Source organism: Pseudorasbora parva, chromosome 7 (genome assembly GCF_024679245.1).
Source record: "Pseudorasbora parva isolate DD20220531a chromosome 7, ASM2467924v1, whole genome shotgun sequence".
NCBI classification, from domain to species: Eukaryota; Metazoa; Chordata; class Actinopteri; order Cypriniformes; family Gobionidae; genus Pseudorasbora; species Pseudorasbora parva.
The window spans coordinates 49,544,696-49,562,586 of record NC_090178.1 but is presented as its reverse complement, the minus strand read 5'-3'; the positions used below and the strand labels follow the sequence as shown (position 1 = coordinate 49,562,586).

Genomic DNA, 17,891 nt, shown 5'->3' with positions numbered 1-17,891 from the left:
CACAGAGCGTCAGGCGAAACACACACAGAGCGTCAGGCGAAACACACACACACACACACACACACAGAGCGTGAGGTGAAACACACACTCAAAGCGTCAGACAAAACACACAAACACACTCAGAGCATCAGTTAAAATACACACACACACACACGCACGCACGCACGCGCACACACACAGAGAATCAGGCAAAGCACACACACACTCAGAGCGTCAGGCGAAACACACACACACACAGAGAGCGTCAGGCGAAGCACACACACACACACACACACACACACAGCTGCAGATCTACAAACATTCCTGCTGATCCTGCAGCCAATCTGGCAACCTCGAGACAGGGGGAGGGGGAGACACCGCTCTACAGTCATCTAAAAGGGATTGCAGTACCAGTTTCGGCCACAACCTTACACACACTTCCTTTAACTCCAGATCAAGATCGACCGGGAGCTGAAGTCTGTGTACAAGCGGCTGTTCGAGCCGCTGCATGTGCGCGAGGCTCTGTTCCAGAAGCTCACCGGCCAGTTCTGTACCATCCAGACCCTGAAGAAGGGCCAGGTTTACGCGGCGGAGGACAAGACGTCTGTGGACGAGCGCCTCAGCATCCTCCTCAAAGGAAAGTAGGTGCTCCACCTCACCAGGGTCACTGCAAAACACGCTCTCACTCAGTGTTTGTGTCTTGTTTCTAGTCCAAACCTCAACAAAGTCTTACATTAAGAAACATTTACTAGACAAGTAAAAAAGTAATTGTCTTGTTTTGGGGAAAATAACTCAAAATGAAGAGAGTTTTTGCTTAAAATAAGATAAATAATCTGCCATTGGGGTGAGAAAAATAATCTTGTTTTCTGTTTGAATTAAGATTATTTTTCTCACCCCATTGGCAGATTATTTATCTTATTTTAAGCAAAAACTCTCTTCATTTTGAGTTATTTTCCCCAAAACAAGACAATAAACTTTGCTTGTCTAGTAAATGTTTCTTGTTTTAAGAATTTTTAGATATTTAGACTACAAACAAGACAAAAATACTGATTGAGAAGAGCATTTTTGCAGTGTAGCGCTCCTGTAATGTGTCGGAAGACTTGACCAAGTTTGTGCATTTGACACAGGATGAAGGTTTCGTACCGCGGGCATTTCTTGCATAACATTTACACCAATGCCTTCATCGACTCTCCAGAGTTCAGGTCGACTCAGATGAACAGGGGTGAGAGGTTTCAGGTAATGTGTTAGTATTTAAAAAAAATACTTGCTGTATATTTAAACATAATTACCACATTATTTAACATCAACTTTTCTGTCATTTTTGCACCCAGTTAATATTATATAATACACTATATTGCCGTTAGTATTGTGCCGCTCCTCCAGATCCCTGAGTTCAGGTGTTCAATCTCTTCATGGCCACAGGTGTATAACTCCAGCTCTCGGCCTGCAGACGCTTCTACACACATTAGTGAGAGAACGGGTCGCTCTCAGGAGCTCAGTGAACTCAAGCGTGGGGCCGTGATAGGCTGACACCTGTGCAATAAGGCCATTCCTGACATTTCCTCACTACTAAATATTCCACGCTCAACTTTTAGTGGGATTATAACAAAGAGGAAGCCATTGGGGACAACAGCAACTCAGCCATGAAGTGTTCAATCCCAGAGCGGGGTCAGCGCATGCTGAGGGTCACAGTGTGCAGAAGTCTCCAACTTTCTGCAGAGTCAACAGCTCCAGACCTCCAGACTTCTGTGGCCTTCAGATGAGCTCAAGAACAGCGGAGAGAGCTTCATGGAACGGGTTTCCATGGCCGAGCAGCTCATCCAAGCCTTACATCACCAAGAGCAATGCAAGGCGTGGGATGCAGTGGAGTAAAGCAGCCGCCACTGGACTCTAGAGCAGTGAGACGTGTTCTCTGAGTGACCAATCACGCTTCAGGCTGACAATCCCATGGACGAGTCTGGGTTTGGCAGTCGCCGGGAGAACAGGACATGCATTGTGCCAAGTGTAAAGTTTGGTGGGGGGTGGGGGGATTATGTGGGTGGGGTTGTTTTTCAGAGGTTGGCCCCTTAGTTCCAGTGAAAGGAACTCTTAATGCTTCACCAAGACATTTTGGACAATTTCATGCTCTCAGCTTTGTGGGATCAGTTTGTGGACGGCCCCCGCAGGCGTCACAACACTTTTGGCAATATAGTGTACATCTAGCTAAATAAGGATGATATCACATTTTTAGTCATTGTGAGGAAGAGTAAACTCTTCAGAATGATCTGTCGCATGAATATCCAGGTGACGATCACTGCGGAGGAAAACTGCAAGCTCCTGTGCTGGTCGAGAGAGCGCCTGACGTACTTCCTGGAGTCGGAGTCTTTTCTGAATGAGGTTTTCCGATACCTGATTGGCAAAGACATCACCAACAAGCTCTACTCGCTCAACGATCCAACCCTGAGCGACAAGGTCAGGAACATTCATTTTTCTGCTGATTTATTTGATCAAAAATACAGTAAAATTAAAATATATTATTACTTTTAAAATAACTGTTGTCTATGTGAATATACAGTAAAGTGTGATTTATTCCTGTGATCAAAGCTGAATTTATCATCATTCCTCCAGTCTTCAGAGTCACATGACCCTTCACTAATCACTCTCATATGAGGATCTGATCATCAACACACACTTAGGATTATTATCAGCAGAGGTGGACAAAGTACACAACTTCATTACTTGAGTAAAAGTAACAGAACTATTGGTCTAAAATAAAGTATAAATAGCATCTTATTACTATTTACACATGTGAAGAACTGCTACTTTTACATGGTGGAAATAGAATATATCACTATTTTCACTTAGTAAATATCATATACATGATGATCTCATCTACAGATATTTGCATTTTATGTAAATATAGAGGCAAAACATTTATACTGGTCCTTCTCAAAAAATGTGCATATTGTGATAAAGTTAATTATTTTTATGTAATGATAAAAATTAAACTTTTATATATTTTAGATTCATTGCACACCAACTGAAATATTTCAGGTCTTTTATTGTTTTAATACTGATGATTTTGGCACACAGCTCATGAAAACCCCAAATTCCTGTGTCAAAAACTTAGCATATCATGAAGCGGTTCTCTAAACGAGCTATTAACCTAATCATCTGAATCAACTAATGAACTCTAAACACCTGCAAAAGATTCCTGAGGCTTTTAAAAACTCCCGGCCTGGTTCATTACTCACAACCGCAATCATGGGTAAGACTGCCGACCTGACTGCTGTCCAGAAGGCCATCATTGACACCCTCAAGCGAGAGGGTAAGACACAGAAAGACATTTCTGAACGAATAGGCTGTTCCCAGAGTGCTGTATCAAGGCACCTCAGTGGGAAGTCTGTGGGAAGGAAAAAGTGTGGCAAAAAACGCTGCACAACGAAGGACCGACTCCAGACCTTGGGGGACCTGCGGAAGCAGTGGACTGAGTCTGGAGTAGAAACATCCAGAGCCGCCGTGCACAGGCGTGAGCAGGAAATGGGCTACAGGTGCCGCATTCCCCAGGTCAAGCCACTTTTGGGCTACAGAGAAGCAGCACTGGACTGTTGCTCAGTGGTCCAAAGTACTTTTTTCAGATGAAAGCAAATTTTGCATGTCAATGGGAAATCAAGGTGCCAGAGTCTGGAGGAAGACTGGGGAGAAGGAAATGCCCAAATGCCTGAAGTCCAGTGTCAAGTCCCCACAGTCAGTGATGGTCTGGGGTGCCATGTCAGCTGCTGGTGTTGGTCCGCTGTGTTTTATCAAGGGCAGGGTCAATGCAGCTCGCTATCAGGAGATTTTGGAGCACTTCATGCTTCCATCTGCTGAAAAACTTTATGGAGATGAAGATTTGGTTTTTCAGCACGACCTGGCACCTGCTCACAGTGCCAAAACCACTGGTAAATTGTTTACTGACCATGGTATTACTGTGCTCAATTGGCCTGCCAACTCTCCTGACCTGAACCCCATAAAGAATCTGTGGGATATTGTGAAAGGAAAATTGAGAGACGCGAGACCCAACACTCTGGATGAGCTTAAGGCCGCTATCGAAGCATCCTGGGCCTCCAGAACACCTCAGCAGTGCCACAGGCTGATCGCCTCCACGCCGCACTGAAGCAGTCATTTCTGCTAAAGGATTCCTGGCCAAGTGTTGAGTGCAGAACTGAACATAATTATTTGAAGGTTGACTTTTTTTTGTATTAAAAACACTTTTCTGTTATTGGTCGGATGAAATATGCTAATTCTTTGAGACAGGAATTTCGGGTTTTCATGAGCTGTGTGCCAAAATCATCAGCATTAAAACAATAAAAGACCTGAAATATTTCAGTTGGTGTGCAATGAATCTAAAATATATGAAAGTTTAATTTTTATCATTACATCATGGAAAATAATGAACTTTATCACAATATGCTAATTTTTTTGAGAAGGACCTGTAAAGTGTTCATGGATTTTGTTTCCTGAAACATTTCAGTCGGACGCACATTTTAAAAAAAAATGTTACGACTTGTTTCAGAATGTTCTGAGAAAGTTCAAACGAAAAACAACAAAAAAGAATAATACACATTAATGTTTCCAAGGACAACTGCGGTGAGAAATGCCCCTCGGGGTAATGAACAGATGGTTAGCGAGTAGATCGTTCTCTGGGATGCGTTTTCATGAAAATTGAATGTAAAGAGTTTTATCTCTAAACACAGATTAGCTTATAACGCTTGTCTAAGGGGCTCAGGGTAAGTGACATTAAACCGCTAGTTAATACCACTAACAAGACTCAAAATAGCCTCACACTAACACGGCAGCATAATGAGGGTCTCTCCATTCAGACCGCAGCACTGAGAACTTTGTAAGAGTACAAACAGTTTAATAAGAAGATACTTCATAAAGACAGTGCATTACGCGTTTACAGACGGCAGCCATCTTGGAAAACAGTCTCAACGAGTCGAGTGACGAACGCTGTGCTAAGTGAGCTGGTCGATTGGAATTAAGTTTGTAAAATCTAATTACAGGGAAATGCATGAATCATATCCGTTTATTAAAATATATGGTTGACTAACTACAAGGGAAGAAGGCGTCCCATATGAGACTCACAGTCACAGTTCATCTCTTAGCACAGCGTTCGTTTTCCAAGATGGCTGCCGTCTGTAAACGCGTAATGCACTGTGTTTATAAAGTATCTTCTTATTAAACTGTTTGTACTCTTACAAAGTTCTCAGTGCTTGGGTTTGCATGTAGGGTCCCTCATTATGCTGCCGTGTTAGTGTGAGGCTATTTTGAGTCTTGTTAGTGGTATTAACTAGCGGTTTAATTTCACTTACCCTGAGCCCCATAGACAAGCGTTATAAGCTAATCTGTGTTTAGAGATAAAACTCTTTACATTAGATTTCATGAAAACGCATCCCAGAGAACGATCTACTCGCTAACCATCTGTTCATTACCCCGAGGGGCATTTCTCACCGGAGTTGTCCTTTAACGTGAAGGTGTCACATAACCTTGATACCATTGGCGGCCCCAACTACTTGTATTATACATCAAACGTGACACATTATGTTCTTGGTGAATTGGCACTGCCAACAAAAGTTGAACATCATGCCTGTTTGCAAAGGTGAGTCTCTTTCTTTCTTAAAGGGACAGTTCACTCAGAAATGAAATTAACTCCATCTTTTACTCACCCTGCTGTTGATTCAATGCCCTATGTCCTTCTATCCCTTTCGGACCTCAAAAGCAATCATTAAATAGAGAACCTTAGCGTACTTGTTTTGGTTATCTGGGTTTAATTGAAGCGATGATTGTGCTGTATAGGCTGTGAAGAAGATGGACCGTCAGCCGAGCCTGTGCTCTCAGCTGTCCATGATGCAGATGAGGAACAGCATGGCGAGCACCAGCGATACTGACGACGTCCTCAACCAGATCCTCAGAGGCGGCTCAACTGGATCATCTCTGCGTAAGTCTACAGCCGTCTCCATCGCTAACCGCTAGTTTCACACACTGACCACGATATGCCCTGACCCTCATCCCACAAACGCTGATAAAACCTGAACACGTCTGTCTCTCCTAAACTTCTGTAACGTTCATCTCATCTCTGAACTCCATCTGTTCCAGTGCGAGCTCATGGATACTAAACCTGTGTAATTGCACGATACACACTGCAAAAAATGCTTTTCTTACTTAGTATTTTTGTCTTGTTTCTAGTCCAAACATCTAAAAATTCTTAAAACTAGAAGTATTTACTAGACAAGCAAAAGTAATTGTCTTGTTTTGGGAAAGAATAACTCCAAATGAAGAGAGTTTTTGCTTAAAATAAGATAAATAATCTGCCAATGGGGTGAGAAAAATAATCTTGTTTTCTGTTTGTCTTGAAGGGTTAGTTCAGCCAAAAATGAAATGTCTGTCTTTAACTCCTCTCCCTAATGTCGCTCCACACCCGTAAGACCTCCGTTCATCTTCACACACAGTTTAAGATATTTTATATTTAGTCCGAGAGCGTATGCAAGTGTATGCACACTATACTGTCCATGTCCAGAAAGGGAATAAAAACATCATCACAGTAGTCCATATGAGACATCAGTGGGTTAATTAGAGTCTCTTGAAGCATCGGAAATACATTTGGGTCCAAAAATAACAAAAACTACGACTTTATTCAGCATTGGCTTCTCTTCCGGGTTTGTTTTCGATCCGCGATCGCGTCATCGCAGTGATGCTGCTGACGTGTTATCTGGAGCGCTCGTGTATTCGGGTTCAAATAAATATGGCTGAGCAAAAAATCCTCTGTGTCGAAATCCTTAGAAATGTTTGTGAAGGTTGTTTTGTTCTCAGCGTGCGTCTCCCTCAGCTCGAGCGCACCAGATAACACTGCAGAGTCGCAAACGCGTGTTGAAAACAAACGCGGAAGAGAAGCCAATGCTGAATAAAGTCGTAGTTTTTGTTATTTTTGGACCCAAATGTATTTTGGATGCTTCAAGAGACTCTAATTAACCCACTGATGTCTCATATGGACTACTGTGATGATGTTTTTATTCCCTTTCTGGACATGGACAGTATAGTGTGCATACACTTGCATACGCTCTCGGACTAAATATAAAATATCTTAAACTGTGTGTGAAGATGAACAGAGGTCTTGGAAATGGAAAATGGAAATGTAACTGAAATGAGGCCAATATATTGGGTGAGATACATTCTCTTTGTATTTTTTGATAGTCCTCCTTCGAGTCCTGTACAGCGTGACCAGATGATTAATATTATAATTAATAAACTTAATGAACTCCGATTGTGTTTGTGGCTCACACCCTGACGAAGGCTCATTAGCCACAACACGTATAGGTGTCCAGTATTGTCACCTGTTTTTAAAATATTAAAGCGATGTTGAAATAAAGGCTTTTTACATTTCTTCAATAATATTTGAGTGCTTCAGATTATTTCTTTTTATCAACTCCTAACATGTCCAGACAGGGGCATAGCCATCATTTCAAAAGTGAGGGGGACAAAATGTCAAGTGTTAGGCCTGTACCAGTTGAGCAACTGAGCAAAATTACTGAAAATAATAGCCAGAGCAAATACTTTACATTGTGTGGACATTTTTATAAACGATACAGAAACAAACAATCTGTGAACGAGATACTAACACTTCCGCGGATATGCCTTTATCTCACACACACACACACACACACACACACACACACACACACACACACACACAACTCTACGCTGACGAAATGCTCACAGTTACTTCCCAGTAAACACAGAACGTTCCCCTAACGGTCCCATATGGTTCCCGTTGGGTTATTTTTGTGGGGAACCAATTTTTGTGTTTTTGTAACCTAAAGAGAACATTCCCAGAACGTTCCCTAAAGGTTATCTTTCAGATGTTATTTTTATAATATATATGCGGGGTATTTGTATATATTTTGTTGCTGTGCGCCTCTGATCTGCACACACTTTCTTCTGTTTTCTACAGAAAGACGCGCAGTCGCGTAATTTAAAAATGAACGGTCATTTCGTTTTTTACCGGTTGACTGAATTTTTTGTTTACGGACCAAAAGAGTGAAGTTGGCTACGTCCGGTTTATTCAGTAGTAAAAAAATCATGAAATGTTTTCAGTTAAAGTAATATTTTTTCATTTTTTTATGTTTGTGAATAAAATTTTAAAACCATATTTTATTGTGTTGAAGTCATTATTTGGCACTTAACCTGGTTGTGCAGTGTTAGTGACATGCCTACAAGTTACGAACTTACATTAATGCATTACATTCAATCTTATGTAATCCTCCAAATGAAGGTTTATGTGCTTGAAATATTTATACTGATTAAACAAGTTCAAAACAAGACATGGTTTGTAGAACTAGGCTGATTACGTCCATTGATCCGTCTTCAATGCCACTTAACGGGACGTGAATACTGGCCGATTACTGACGTACAGCAGGGTAAATTAATGGAGTAAAGAGGTTAGGGGAACGCTCTGGGAAGGTTAGGGGAACGCTCTGGGAAGGTTAGGGGAACGCTCTGGGAAGGTTAGGGGAACGCTCTGGGAAGGTTAGGGGAACGCTGTGGGAAGGTTAGGGGAACGCTCTGGGAAGGTTAGGGGAACGCTCTGGGAAGCTCTGGGAAGGTAAGGGGAACGCTCTGGGAAGGTTAGGGGAACGCTCTGGGAAGGTTAGGGGAACGCTCTGGGAAGGTTAGGGGAACGCTCTGGGAAGGTTAGGGGAACGCTCTGGGAAGGTTAGGGGAACGCTCTGGGAAGGTTAGGGGAACGCTCTGGGAAGGTTAGGGGAACGCTCTGGGAAGGTTAGGGGAACGCTCTGGGAAGGTTAGGGGAACGCTGTGGGAAGGTTAGGGGAACGCTCTGGGAAGGTAAGGGGAACGCTCTGGGAAGGTTAGGGGAACGCTCTGGGAAGGTTAGGGGAACGCTCTGGGAAGGTTAGGGGAACGCTCTGGGAAGGTTAGGGGAACGCTCTGGGAAGGTTAGGGGAACGCTCTGGGAAGGTTAGGGGAACGCTCTGGGAAGGTTAGGGGAACGCTCTGGGAAGGTAAGGGGAACGCTCTGGGAAGGTTAGGGGAACGCTCTGGGAAGGTAAGGGGAAAGCTCTGGGAAGGTTAGGGGAACGCTCTGGGAAGGTTAGGGGAACGCTCTGGGAAGGTTAGGGGAACGCTCTGGGAAGGTTAGGGGAACGCTCTGGGAAGGTTAGGGGAACGCTGTGGGAAGGTTAGGGGAACGCTCTGGGAAGGTTAGGGGAACGCTCTGGGAAGGTTAGGGGAACGCTGTGGGAAGGTTAGGGGAACGCTCTGGGAAGGTAAGGGGAACGCTCTGGGAAGGTTAGGGGAACGCTCTGGGAAGGTTAGGGGAACGCTCTGGGAAGGTTAGGGGAACGCTCTGGGAAGGTTAGGGGAACGCTCTGGGAAGGTTAGGGGAACGCTCTGGGAAGGTTAGGGGAACGCTGTGGGAAGGTTAGGGGAACGCTCTGGGAAGGTAAGGGGAACGCTCTGGGAAGGTTAGGGGAACGCTCTGGGAAGGTTAGGGGAACGCTCTGGGAAGGTTAGGGGAACGCTCTGGGAAGGTTAGGGGAACGCTCTGGGAAGGTTAGGGGAACGCTCTGGGAAGGTTAGGGGAACGCTCTGGGAAGGTAAGGGGAACGCTCTGGGAAGGTTAGGGGAACGCTCTGGGAAGGTAAGGGGAAAGCTCTGGGAAGGTTAGGGGAACGCTCTGGGAAGGTTAGGGGAACGCTCTGGGAAGGTTAGGGGAACGCTCTGGGAAGGTTAGGGGAACGCTCTGGGAAGGTTAGGGGAATGCTCTGGGAAGGTTAGGGGAACGCTCTGGGAAGGTAAGGGGAACGCTCTGGGAAGGTTAGGGGAAAGCTCTTGGAAGGTTAGGGGAACGCTCTGGGAAGGTTAGGGGAACGCTCTGGGAAGGTAAGGGGAACGCTCTGGGAAGGTTAGGGGAACGCTCTGGGAAGGTTAGGGGAACGCTCTGGGAAGGTTAGGGGAACGCTCTGGGAAGGTTAGGGGAACGCTCTGGGAAGGTTAGGGGAACGTTCTGGGAAGGTTAGGGGAACGCTCTGGGAAGGTAAGGGGAAAGCTCTGGGAAGGTTAGGGGAACGCTCTGGGAAGGTTAGGGGAACGCTCTGGGAAGGTTAGGGGAACGCTCTGGGAAGGTAAGGGGAACGCTCTGGGAAGGTTAGGGGAAAGCTCTGGGAAGGTTAGGGGAACGCTCTGGGAAGGTAAGGGGAACGCTCTGGGAAGGTTAGGGGAACGCTCTGGGAAGGTTAGGGGAACGCTCTGGGAAGGTTAGGGGAACGCTCTGGGAAGGTTAGGGGAACGCTCTGGGAAGGTAAGGGGAACGCTCTGGGAAGGTTAGGGGAAAGCTCTGGGAAGGTTAGGGGAACGCTCTGAGAAGGTAAGGGGAACGCTCTGGGAAGGTTAGGGGAACGCTCTGGGAAGGTTAGGGGAACGCTCTGAGAAGGTAAGGGGAACGCTCTGGGAAGGTAAGGGGAACGCTCTGGGAAGGTTAGGGGAACGCTCTGGGAAGGTTAGGGGAACGCTCTGGGAAGGTAAGGGGAACGCTCTGGGAAGGTAAGGGGAACGCTCTGGGAAGGTTAGGGGAACGCTCTGGGAAGGTTAGGGGAACGCTCTGGGAAGGTTAGGGGAACGCTCTGGGAAGGTTAGGGGAACGTTCTGGGAAGGTTAGGGGAACGCTCTGGGAAGGTTAGGGGAACGTTCTGGGAAGGTTAGGGGAACGCTCTTGGAATGTTCTGAGAACGTTCTGGGAAGGTTAGGAGCGCGCCCCGGAACGCACCCAATCTGGCAACACTGTGAGCGCGAGTACGACGCGAGCATGGGCGTGCGGTGTGATCCGTTAGTAACTGATTACCTTGGAAACTTTGCGTAGGTAGCGCCTTCCATGTTAATTCACGACTGTCTCCGCTAGTGCTCTGCTTGCCTGCTGCGTCACGAGGTTAGGTTGCGATCAACTCAAGACCGAGTCAAGTCTCAAGTCATGAATGTCAAGTCAAAGTCAAGTCGAGTCTTGAAAATGGAAATGTAACTGAAATGAGGCCAATATATTGGGTGAGATACATTCTCTTTGTATTTTTTGATAGTCCTCCTCCGAGTCCTGTACAGCGTGACCAGATGATTAATATTATAATTAATAAACTTAATAATAAAAAACTTAATAATAAATAAAAAAGTCAAGTCCTAAAATGTGTGACTTAAGTCTGACTTGAGTCAAGTCATGTGACTCGAGTCCCCCACCTCTGGAACTAACCCTTTAAGATTATTTTGCTTATTTTAAGCAAAAACTCTCTTAATTTTGAGTTCTTTTTTTCAGTCTATTAATCTGGGCTGATGTTTCTCCTCCTGTTCCTCCTCTAGCTGTGACCTCAGATCGGGCCTGATGAGGTGTAAGATGGCTTCTTTTTTTATCTCACTGTCTTCCTCTTCCTCAACCCCAACACAAATGACCCAATTGTCATTTTGAACATAACCAGAAAGTAAATTAACTCACTTCTAGTGCTCAGAACAAGTGACTTCTGATAACCAGACCTGTTATGAACTTAACCTTTAACACACGAGAAACTGCACTTGATGAGTTTGCCCATAACATCATGCCATAAAACATGCTGCCATATTCACTTAAATTCATGTGGTCAAGAGATTGTTTATTGTTTATTTATATGGATCCCATTAGCTGAAAGTCTATGTCTATGAAATCAGCTAGTCTTCCTGGGGTCCATTCTAAAATGTTACATTACAATCATCAATATACCGGTAGATAAAATATACATAAATACACACACACATATATGTATGTGTGTATGTATATATATATATATATATATATATATATACAGTCTTGTTCAAAATAATAGCAGTACAATGTGACTAACCAGAATAATCAAGGTTTTTAGTATATTTTTTTATTGCTACGTGGCAAACAAGTTACCAGTAGGTTCAGTAGATTCTCAGAAAACAAATGAGACCCAGCATTCATGATATGCACGCTCTTAAGGCTGTGCAATTGGGCAATTAGTTGAATTAGTTGAAAGGGGTGTGTTCAAAAAAATAGCAGTGTGGCATTCAATCACTGAGGTCATCAATTTTGTGAAGAAACAGGTGTGAATCAGGTGGCCCCTATTTAAGGATGAAGCCAACACTTGTTGAACATGCATTTGAAAGCTGAGGAAAATGGGTCGTTCAAGACATTGTTCAGAAGAACAGCGTACTTTGATTAAAAAGTTGATTAGAGAGGGGAAAACCTATAAAGAGGTGCAAAAAATGATAGGCTGTTCAGCTAAAATGATCTCCAATGCCTTAAAATGGAGAGCAAAACCAGAGAGACGTGGAAGAAAACGGAAGACAACCATCAAAATGGATAGAAGAATAACCAGAATGGCAAAGGCTCAGCCAATGATCACCTCCAGGATGATCAAAGACAGTCTGGAGTTACCTGTAAGTACTGTGACAGTTAGAAGACGTCTGTGTGAAGCTAATCTATTGTTAGGGGTTAACAGCTTATGACCCAGGACCAGTAGTGAAGAAATGAAGACAGAGTCAGGATTCCAATTAAATAAAAGAAAAATTTACTTAAGAATAGTTTGCAGTATCAAAAGCAGAAGCCAGCTTCAAGTCTCACAAGGAGTTCGTAGGCCGCGCTCCCTCTCTCACCGTCTCGTTGCCTCGCCCTATCGTACATACAATTGTCCCAACAGTTATACCGTTTTCAAGGTCTTATCCACGTCATTACTGCGATGTGGATGGTTCTGATTGGCTCAGAGACAATGCACAGTCATGGTAAATTTCCACTCAAGTCAGTTAATCTGATGCACGTTTCCACTGACGTGTCACTTGTTGATGCTCTCACCCAGAATTAGGCCTGTAGTGACCTTCCTGTAGAACAACAAGTCCACCCATCTCTTAGGGTGCCCATTGTACACCATTCTGATCTGGAGCATAGAATATTGCGCACATACACAGATACACAGTCTCTCCAAGGTTGGAGCTGATTAAGCTCCAGTTCTAACCAGTTCTTACCAAAACATACTGATAACATGTGCTTTCCTTTAGTGAGAGGGACACACAATAGTACAGGCAATATTCATCTTGAGTCTTTAGTGTTTCAGTAAAAGGAAATATAAAAGGAATAAAACATAATAAATTAAATGAAAGACAAATCCATATTTCATATCTGTAAGCCGGGCTAAGTGAGCAAACGCTGTTCCTGCACTCCTGACATGTTAGGGGTGTGTGATACCTCAAATCCAAACACATAACCTTGTTGCCAGTGTTTAGTGACACATCACACATCTCTAGGCCAGACCCTCAGTCACTCCTCAGAGACCAAATACACACTTTAGAAAACAAGAAACAAAGCAAAATCATAACTGGATAGAATCATTATAATAATATAGGTAATATAGGAAGATAAATATTAATTAAGGTTTTGATTATGAAGTTAATAAGGATATAAATATATACAGGTATATTGAAGCGGCAGTGGATTTCAAAATCCCCCCTTCACTATTTTCAAGAATCCCCCGCAAAGTCCCTCTGTTAAAAAAAAGGCATGTGCAGAAGAGGTTACAATTTGCCAAAGAACACATCAACTGGCCTCAAGAGAAATGGAGGAACATTTTGTGGACTGATGAGAGTAAAATTGTTCTTTTTGGGTCCAAGGGCCACAGGCAGTTTGTGAGACGACCCCCAAACTCTGAATTCAAGCCACAGTACACAGTGAAGACAGTGAAGCATGGAGGTGCAAGCATCATGATATGGGCATGTTTCTCCTACTATGGTGTTGGGCCTATTTATCGCATACCAGGGATCATGGATCAGTTTGCATATGTTAAAATACTTGAAGAGGTCATGTTGCCCTATGCTGAAGAGGACATGCCCTTGAAACGGTTGTTTCAACAAGACAATGACCCAAAACACACTAGTAAACGGGCAAAGTCTTGGTTTCCAAACCAACAAAATTAATGTTATGGAGTGGCCAGCCCAATCTCCAGACCTTAATCCAATTGAGAACTTGTGGGGTGATATCAAAAATGCTGTTTCTGAAGCAAAACCAAGAAATGTGAATGAATTGTGGAATGTTGTTAAAGAATCATGGAGTGGAATAACAGCTGAGAGGTGCCACAAGTTGGTTGACTCCATGCCACACAGATGTCAAGCAGTTTTAAAAAACTGTGGTCATACAACTAAATATTAGTTTAGTGATTCACAGGATTGCTAAATCCCAGGGAAAAAAAATGTTTGTACAAAATAGTTTTGAGTTTGTACAGTCAAAGGTAGACACTGCTATTTTTTTTGAACACACCCCTTTCAACTAATTCAACTAATTGCCCAATTGCACAGCCTTAAGAGCGTGCATATCATGAATGCTGGGTCTCGTTTGTTTTCTGACAATCTACTGAACCTACTGGTAACTTGTTTGCCACGTAGCAATAAAAAATATACTAAACACCTTGATTATTCTGGTTAGTCTCATTGTACTGCTATTATTTTGAACAAGACTGTACATACATAAAATCTGGTTTCGATCCATAACAGGATGAGACATCAATACAATATGATTTATAATTGCATTAATTAAAACATTTAAGTACCTTCATCAACACATAACACCTTATACTACTTTTAAATGACAGCTTATTATAAAGCTGACAAACTATCACGAACAATGGGATTATTATTCCAGATGACACTATCTCTATACAAGACAGCTTTCTTCATAAAATTCGTTTTTGCATAAGGGGACACTATATGCCCATTGTTTGCTTTTCTGGTCTGGATTGTGCACAGTTATAGTATCAAGATGTCAGTCATGTTATAGTCATGTGTTCGACAGACATGTCTGTTAAAAACACGGTGTAATTAGAAACCCTATGAGATGCTCTTCAGAGCGCAAACACAAACTGCAGCCGTAGCAAGTAGAGCTGATGTTGTAGAATAAAACATGAGTGTCTCACAGACCTAATTTCTGCCATTGAACCAACACCCTATTTAAAAACTAGGGGTCGAGTGGAGTCCATGCCTCAAGGGGTCAGTTATTTTGTGTTTATGTCTTTTTTTCTTTCTCCAAATCAGTTTTGAATCAGTTTTTTGAAACATGCGAGGTCGACATGTTTTAAAAAAACTGCGCAAGTTTCCAGCGCATGTTCTCGAGACTCTAAAACACAATCTTGTGCATCGCGTCCCATATTGGCTTGATACGGGACCCGTCATTTTGCTTGTAAACGGGATGATTCTGTATTTCAAGGGACGGGTGGCAACCGTTTCATTTGTTTCATCCTGGCCATTGATCCATATAGGAGCTCAAAGGAGTTCGCTAAAATATTGGTGGGGACAATTTTGCCATCTTAAAATATTGATTGGGACTAGTACCTAGCGTCCCCCCCTAAACCTACAACCATGGCTCTCACGCTGCGGTAGAAGCAGTTTCTTGCAGATTATGAAAGGGCTATGCAAACCGAGGGACTCTAAAAGCATGCATTTCAGATATTATTCATTAATTTCACAATAAAAAACTTCTTTCATGCCACGGTCATGCTAGACTTTGGGAATTCCTGACAGAATTCCTTCGGACACTGGTCATGAATTGCTGTGGCATCTTTTTATAACAAATAATAATTAAATGAAAAAAGTTCATATATATATACACACCTAAAGGATTATTAGGAGCACACACTAATACTGTGTTTGACCCTCTTTCGCCTTCAGAACTGCCTTAATTCTCCGTGGCATTGATCATCAAGCTGCTGAAAGCATTCTTTAGAAATGTCGGCCCATATTGATAGGAGAGCATCTTGCAGTTGATGGAGATTTGTGGGATGCACATCCAGGGCACGAAGCTCCCGTTCCACCACATCCCAAAGATGCTCTATTGGGTTGAGATCTGGTGACTGTGGCGGCCATTTTAGTTCAGTCAACTCATTGTCATGTTCAAGAAACCAGTTTGAAATGATTGGAGCTTTGTGACATGGTGCATTATCCTGCTGGAAGTAGCCATCAGAGGATGGGGACATGGTGGTCATAAAGGGATGGACATGGTCAGAAACAATGCTCAGGTAGGCCGTGGCATTTAAACGATGCCCAATTGGCACTAAGGGGCCTAAAGTGTGCCAAGAAAACATCCCCCACACCATTACACCACCACCACCAGCCTGCACAGTGGGAACAAGGCATGCTGGATCCATGTTCTCATTCTGTTTACGCCAAATTCTGACTCTACCATCTGAATGTCTCAACAGAAATCGAGACTCATCAGACCAGGCAACATTTATCCAGTCTTCAACTGTCCAATTTTGGTGAGCTTGTGCAAATTGTCGCCTCTTTTTCCTATTTGTAGTGGAGATGAGTGGTCCCCGGTGGGGTCTTCTGCTGGTGTAGCCCATCCGCCTCAAGGTTGTGTGTGTTGTGGCTTCACAAATGCTTTGCTGCATACCTCGGTTGTAACGAGTGGTTATTTCAGTCAAAGTTGCTCTTCTATCAGCTTGAATCAGTCGGCCCATTCTCCTCTGACCTCGAGCATCAACAAGGCATTTTCTCCCACAGGACTGCTGCAGACTGGATGCTCTTCCCTTTTAACACCATTCTCTGTAAACCCTAGAAATGGTTGTGTGTGAAAATCCCAGTAACTGAGCAGATTGTGAAATACTCAGACCGGCCCGTCTGGCACCAACAACCATGCCACACTCAAAACGGCTTAAATCACCTTTCTTTCCCATTCTGACATTCAGTTTGGAGTTCAGGAGATTGTCTTGACCAGGACCACACCCCTAAATGCACTGAAGAATTGCCATGTGATTGGCTGATTAGATTATTGCATTAATGATAAATTGAACAGGTGTTCCTAATAATCCTTTAGGTGAGGGTATAGTCTATTCCACTCAGCGAAATCCACAGCAGCTTGAGTTTCCGGTCTCACGTGTTCACAAGCGTATGAATGGAAGTCAATACAAAAAGTGCAGTGTGATAACATGCACAGAGTGTATTTAACAGTTGTAGTTTTACTGTGTTTGAGTGATGTTATTCACATTACTGTGATGATATTGAGCTGTGGAAACAGTTAATATCCTTTAGTTTTGCCTTCATATGACTTTATAAAACATTATACTAAAAGAAACCTTAACTTTGAACATTGACAATTAGTGTTGTTTCTCTCCGTCTCCAGAGAAAAATCCTCAGACAAAAGCCTCCACAACTATGAAGCCAATAGAAGAAGCAATGGAAGATGATGTTTTCGAGTCCGAATCCGCCACCACATCCCAGGATGTCGGCAGCAGCCCCAAAGAAGACGTGTAAAGCGTATTTCATCGCCTCTTTGGCGCTTTACTGGACGCTCTAGAGAAACGAATGTAAAATGCAGAATTTAGATTTCATTGAGAGACGCCTGATCAAATGAGAGCTGTTCTAGTATTACAGAAATAACATTGGATACTGTCTCATTTAATATAATATACACCATGTCATGTTTTGTTGTGATGTGTTAACAGTCAATATTGTGTTAAAATGAATTTTATGAAGACACTAGTAAATTACATCTTTTCTCACACCAGTTTATATTAGCACATTTGATCATATAGGGTTAAGCAATGATGTTGCATAATGTTTTCTGTGATAATTATAATGTGACTGTTTGAAGTCGAACAGATACTTGAAATCACTTTTTTAGATTAAAGTTTGGCACTACGGACATGCGTTTCGTTTCTTTCTAACATAATAATGGCTGTGCTTTACATTAAGTGATTCATAATTAACAGAAACAAAACACTGGGGAAAGATTACAATAGTAATTCAGAGAAACACATCTAATATTTGAGCTCAGAAGATGACTTATTGTTGTTAGATATTTTAAGATGTTTTTTTATATCATTATAATATCGTTATTTTTATATACGGTATTG

General features: G+C 42.9%; 1 protein-coding gene across 3 annotated transcripts in view; it reads left to right on the top strand.

Moving 5' to 3' along the window:
* The window catches only part of LOC137083441 (blood vessel epicardial substance), a 30,331-nt gene extending 12,821 nt beyond the window's left edge, over nt 1–17,510 (top strand). For 2 of the 3 annotated variants that reach the window (XM_067449387.1, XM_067449386.1), the window contains 5 exons: nt 433–620; nt 1,107–1,215; nt 2,263–2,430; nt 5,797–5,938; nt 17,159–17,510. In XM_067449387.1, coding sequence (XP_067305488.1) covers nt 433–620; nt 1,107–1,215; nt 2,263–2,430; nt 5,797–5,938; nt 17,159–17,289 — 738 coding nt within the window. In that variant the 3' untranslated portion in view covers nt 17,290–17,510. Of the gene's footprint in view, nt 1–432; nt 621–1,106; nt 1,216–2,262; nt 2,431–5,796; nt 5,939–11,358; nt 11,388–17,158 lie in introns of all 3 variants that reach the window. The other variant, XM_067449385.1, reaches the window with a different exon arrangement.
* The last annotated feature ends 381 nt before the right edge of the window (nt 17,511–17,891 follow it).